Raw genomic sequence first — 5,818 nt, forward strand, 5'->3', positions numbered from 1 at the left:
TGTCGGAAAGCATGCGCCTACGCAATCGGGAATTAAAATTCTCGGAACTTACCTATGTAAATTGGGTTGTTGCCGTTTTTTACTGAGAGAATACACAGAAACGGTAGTTAGTGGAGATTATGTATTTTCAAGAATTACTGCAAAAATACAAAACTGATCACGGACTTTCAGATGATAAATTAGACATAGAATACTATAGAAATGTGATAAGGTAAGTATATAGGTAGTAGTAATCAGTCTATTTCAGTTACACCACTCGATCTCCATCCGTATAAGTACCTAAACAGTTTCATCCTACTTACTTGATAAACTCAATCCAATTAACTGTAATTTCTAATTAGTTAAGTCAAAATAGGAGAATAACAAAACAGCATATTTGACCGTCTCCGTCCCTTCGATTACTTTTATTTATATACAACAAGTGATATATTTTCCATATTTTTAAGCTCTCAATTTATATTTTAGATAGGTACGAGATTGACAGTATGACAGTTCTTTTTTTATGTAACAGGAAGCAAACGAGCAGACGACCCGCCTAATGGGAAGCAGTCATCGCCGCCCATGGACACAAGGAACAGGAGCCACTTATGCGTAAATAGCCCCTCAATTGCCCCATTTTGTCCAACTGGTTTGTAATTTTACTACAAAATTGTTACAAAATCAAGATGATTGGTCAGGACTCAGGACTGTAAGTATAACATAGTATAACATCAGGAATCAAAAGAAATGGACCCGGGTATGTCCTTAAACTACGTCCAAAAGAGAGGTATGGGCACTGTGAATGACATTTCGCTTTGTGTGGTAGGGCACAGGACAGCGGATGTCATTCCAGATCTAGAGCAGAGCCCAACTGGGGAGGTACCTCCACCTTACAGAAAACCGCAGCCAAATAACACTAGACCCTACTCATAGTATTGTGTTCCTGCCGGTGAGTAAGGTTGCCAGAGCTCGAGGGAGAGGAGTGTTAGGGTCGGCAACGCGCATGTAACTCCTCTGGAGTTGCAGGCGTACATAGGCTACGGAGACTGCTTAACATCAGGCGGGCCGTATGCTTGTTTGCCACCGACGTAGTATAAAAAAAAATGAGAGCATGGTGAACATTGACTAAATTTGATCACGGGACTTATCCCCAAAAAAAAACAAATCGACGTCACCGTGCGCAATTATTTGGTGAAGTTATGGTATGGTAATTACAGCAAATGTGTTAACTAGAGTCCAAACTACCGGCAGTCACGGAATATCTTTATCCGTGTACAGCCAGGGCTGTCACCGATTCTGATAAGCATCTAGTTGACCGAGCGTTAGGTGTACATTTCAGCTTGGGCAAAAATGCTTTCATATCTCCGAATGTTCTTCTTTACAGATCGCAACTCAGAACCGATTTTCGTGAAATTTGGTCGTATCAGTTTTTGGAAATTGTTCAAAATGGCGAAGCCCTACATTTGTACAGTTTCAAGCTATGCTCGCGTGGTCTAATCTACAGCTCACCGAGCCACTAGTATTAATCATGATGGCCCTACAAAAATATTAAAAAAAGTACGTATTTTAACACCATAGAGACTAGTGCCTGAAATAAATCATTTCAATTTCGTTAGAGTAGACCAAGAAAAGTCTGCAGAGATTTTGACAGCACACGCAGTGCCGGTGTTGCACAAGTTGCTAAGCGGGCGAGATGTTCAAAATTACCTTGACACGCCCTTTCTCTTACTCTTAACCATAGAGTAACATATACTAGAGCGGTACTGTCATAGTAAATTTTGTAACCCCAGTAAATTCACTGCCATCTGTCGACACACTTTAAAACTAAAAATGAATATTTATAAAAATACGATAGAATGTATTTAAATAGGATTTTGACCCATGTTCTTTCACTGATATGCGTTAAAATTGTTAAATAACAAACGAAACCGTCAACGCCATCTATACGACTGTAGGCCAAAACTAGTTGCGCCCTCTGAACGAGAATCAAATTTTCTTGATTTTCGAGGCACGTTTTTTCCTTAGACTGTATCCATCTATTACGGAGTTATATCTATCTTTGCTCTTAACTTAACAATTGACAATAAAGTCGCGTCAAGATCATTTTGAACACCTGACCCGCTTAGCAACTTCTGCTGCTGATTGTACAAGTGTTTATCCCGACTACTACTAATATACGACGTTGGAGTAAGTGGAGTAACAAGAAGTGAAAACACTAAAATAATAGGAAAATATAACTGGGAACTGTTTGTTATAACGTTTACAGTAACGTAACACAAACATTTAGACAAGTTACACTCATATAAATTTTTTTTAAATAGCCTGTAGTGTCCCACTGCTGGGCAAAGGCCTCTCCCTTTGATTTCCATGACTCCCGTTGTTGAGCTGTTTCCGGCCAGTTATTAGTGAAGGTGTCTAAGTCGTCCCGCCATCTCCGCCTGGGCCTGCCACGTCCGCGCTTCTTTTGCGGCATCCACTTGGTGGCTATACTAGCCCACCTATCCGGATGCATGCGGCAGACGTGACCTGCCCAGTCCCACTTCAGCCTAGCGGTCTTCTCCCCTACGTCAGCTATGCCTGTTCTGGAGCGCAGTGTAGTGGCTATATACATGGTGGCTAAAAAATAAATGCATTCCCGTTGCCAGGAAGGTTTTGGGAGCAACTTTTACTAGGGGGCCAACTACAAAATCGCGAAAAAAAATTTTACCCTCCCATAGAAACTGGACCAAAGCCAAATTTTTTTCGCGATTTCGGGGTTAGTCCCATAGTAAAAGTTGCTCAGTATAATCCCAAAACCTACCTGGCAACGGGAATGCACTTATTTCTTAGCCACCGTGTAGTTCTATGTTCTATTATGACAAACTTTTCACTCGTAGTGCAAGTAATCATGTAGACTGAACGGACTGTGCGTCATATTATGTATTCGTTAATGAAATATGTTGTCATAGTGTGTAATCTATTATCTAACTTTTGCCAGCCCTACGTAACATTGACACCACTCCTTGATGATTAATAATTGATCTAATAGAGGCATGTGGGTTTTTGGGGCTACCGATAGGTACCCTGTATGATATACGATTAAGCAATAAATACCCTTCGTGTATAATTATAACGTTAATTCAATGGTATTTAAAGTATAGTTCTATGTTCTATTATGACAAACTTTTCACTCGTAGTGCAAGTAATCATGTAGACTGAACTGACTGTGCGTCATATTATGTATTCGTTAATGAAATATGTTGTCATAGTGTGTAATCTATTATCTAACTTTTGCCAGCCCTACGTAACATTGTCACCACTCCTTGATGATTAATAATTGATCTAATAGAGGCATGTGGGTTTTTGGGGCTACCGATAGGTACCCTGTATGATATACGATTAAGCAATAAATACCCTTCGTGTATAAATAACGTTAATTCAATGGTATTTAAACTTAATCATACTCAAACTTTGGTTTATAAATGTATAAAGCTAGTATAAAGTAATTAGGCAAGTGTTTTGAGTTTTTTTTTGTTTTGATTTAATTTTAAAACATACGAGTAAACACCAAGACCATTTCACTCAAAACCCCTAGTGTATGTAGTTATGTACAGACTGTACAGTCAAGGGCATAAATATATATACATTCCCAGTTTCAAAAATATGTGTACGCTCTTACACCTCAGACAATAAAGTCGTGTTCACATATTTTTGAGCCATTTGCCTGGATTGATATTTTTCCCTTCGACTGTACATTTCATGCGATAGCATGAGGAGCGTTCGCGTTTGCGTTACTTATATCTATTTTTGAATGGGATTTTTAACAGCGCGCCTGGCGGGATGTTTTGGAAACTCAAAAACCCATACAAAATGACACTTAATGCAAAAGCGTACGTAACGTCACTCTATCGAATGAAATATACACTAGGGGTACAGAACGCTTTAAATTTTTCACAAATTTCTTATCACAAGTCACAATATAACCTTTAGCTCTGTTGTTAAAAAGAGACAAAGAAGTTTAAGTATCAAATTTAAATAGAACTAAAAGGTAATTAAAGGTACAATGCAACAAAGGATAAATTAAACAATAAAAGTAAAAATAGCTCTCATTATTTTATTTTCATATCATTTCTTTTTTTTTACTTTTGACAAACATTTTAGAAACAGACACTAAGCAAGCATTTAAAACAACACAGTTTTCAAAAACAACGCAATTCCATTCTATTAACACAATTCCAGAACGTAAATTATATTCAGATGAAAAAAGCGGCCTCCTTACAAACTGATACGGGGAATCACAGGTATCGAAACTTATCATATCACGCACCGGCTGACGGCACAACGCGTCACATCAAAAACAACGCGTCACAGATAAAGCACTGAGCAGCAAAGTTCAATCACATAATTAACTCTCATTTCTTCAACGCATGACGAAGGTGAAGATCGACTCGATAACCTCATCCAAGTTCTTGCTAAACGGCGACAGTTGAGCAGAAAACGGCTCAAATGTAGACTTTTCTTTTCCATCCACTAACAAATGACAGGAGGCACCAATAAGCTGAATATCATCGTTCTTGTAGCGCTTGGAAACTGTCACTAGACCACTGGCTCCTACTAGATTGATGGTCCCAAAGTTGTCAACAACGTCAATCTTGCAATCATTGCCGATGACTTCAATGTGACCTTGGTTGCTTTTGACTATGATGACGCAGCCGTTGCCAACGACCTTTAGGCGCGTGGCGTTTGTTTCCATGGTGACTTTCTTTTTGTTGCCGACGATCGAGTATTGCTTCATTTTTGAAATTGGAATGTTTTTCTTTTCAAGAAAGAACTGGTTAGTTGTATCGTATTTTTTAGTGTTGATACTGGCTGGAGAGATTGTGATTGCCTCTTACTGGCTGGTTGTATCAAGAATGATTAAAGCTGGCCGCGTGTGCTCGTTTTATAGGCCGCGCCGGCGTGTGCGCAGCCCCTCCCCGCGGAGGATTCCCCTAGTAATGCGTCATCCATTCATCGAGTTTCAGCTATTGTATGTATTGTAGTTATTCCCCGACGAATTCAGGTGAACTACCTTTCTAATGGGTTAAAAAATGTTTACAGTTTCTCATTAGGTACCTACTTACCTACATTATAATTATGTTTTTTTTTTTTGTATTTAGTCTTACGCTACTACGTGATGTTTGTTACATTAGTTACATCAGTTGTGTAAATGTGTACCTTTTGCGTATTCTGTTATCATAATCCAATAAGTTAGCTGCTTTAGTATAGTAAACGGAAGAGATAATTACTTTTCATTTCTCATGCTCTGAAAGTGGCTCATTGCTTATCTATGAAGCGGGTTAAAATTGATAGGTACGTTTTGTTCGGTCCTATGACTCCTATGGCATTTGACTTTGTAACGTTTATTTCATATTTTTACGATTAGCAATACAAATCGGTTCTATGGATTATTAGTATAATTTCCTACCTACTTCGTTCTCTACTACTTGATTCTCTATTTATTATATGGTAATTTGTCTTTTTATGTACAGATAACTAGAAAAGAATATGACATGATTACTGAATGTGAAATGATGAATTTATTAATAGATACTAAACCTCAAAACAGTTTTTTCGCAAACAAATTATTAAGTATCTTGTTCACCGGTTAGTTATTTGTTTTTAATATTCTTATTCAACTGTATTTTTTGTATCCTTTATAATATAATTATGCTCGTCGTTATGTTTTTTGTTAGTGCCTGCCAGATAAATGTAGTAGACAATTGTTGCTACATATTTTAAATAAAAATTACTTAATAGAATCACTATTACAAAAGCAGGAAAGAGGCAGTTATTGATTAAAGTACCTATGCCTATATGC

General features: G+C 37.8%; 1 protein-coding gene across 1 annotated transcript; it reads right to left on the reverse strand.

The window, feature by feature from the left end:
- Positions 1-4,159: 4,159 nt before the first annotated feature.
- LOC134741136 (uncharacterized) lies at positions 4,160-4,925 on the reverse strand. Its single transcript, XM_063673907.1, has one exon. The coding sequence runs from the start codon at positions 4,751-4,753 to the stop codon at positions 4,379-4,381; it is 375 nt and encodes a 124-aa protein (XP_063529977.1). The 5' UTR covers positions 4,754-4,925; the 3' UTR covers positions 4,160-4,378.
- Between the last annotated feature and the right edge of the window lie 893 nt (positions 4,926-5,818).

The sequence above is a fragment of the Cydia strobilella genome, chromosome 4 (genome assembly GCF_947568885.1).
Source record: "Cydia strobilella chromosome 4, ilCydStro3.1, whole genome shotgun sequence".
In the NCBI taxonomy this organism is placed as follows: Eukaryota; Metazoa; Arthropoda; class Insecta; order Lepidoptera; family Tortricidae; genus Cydia; species Cydia strobilella.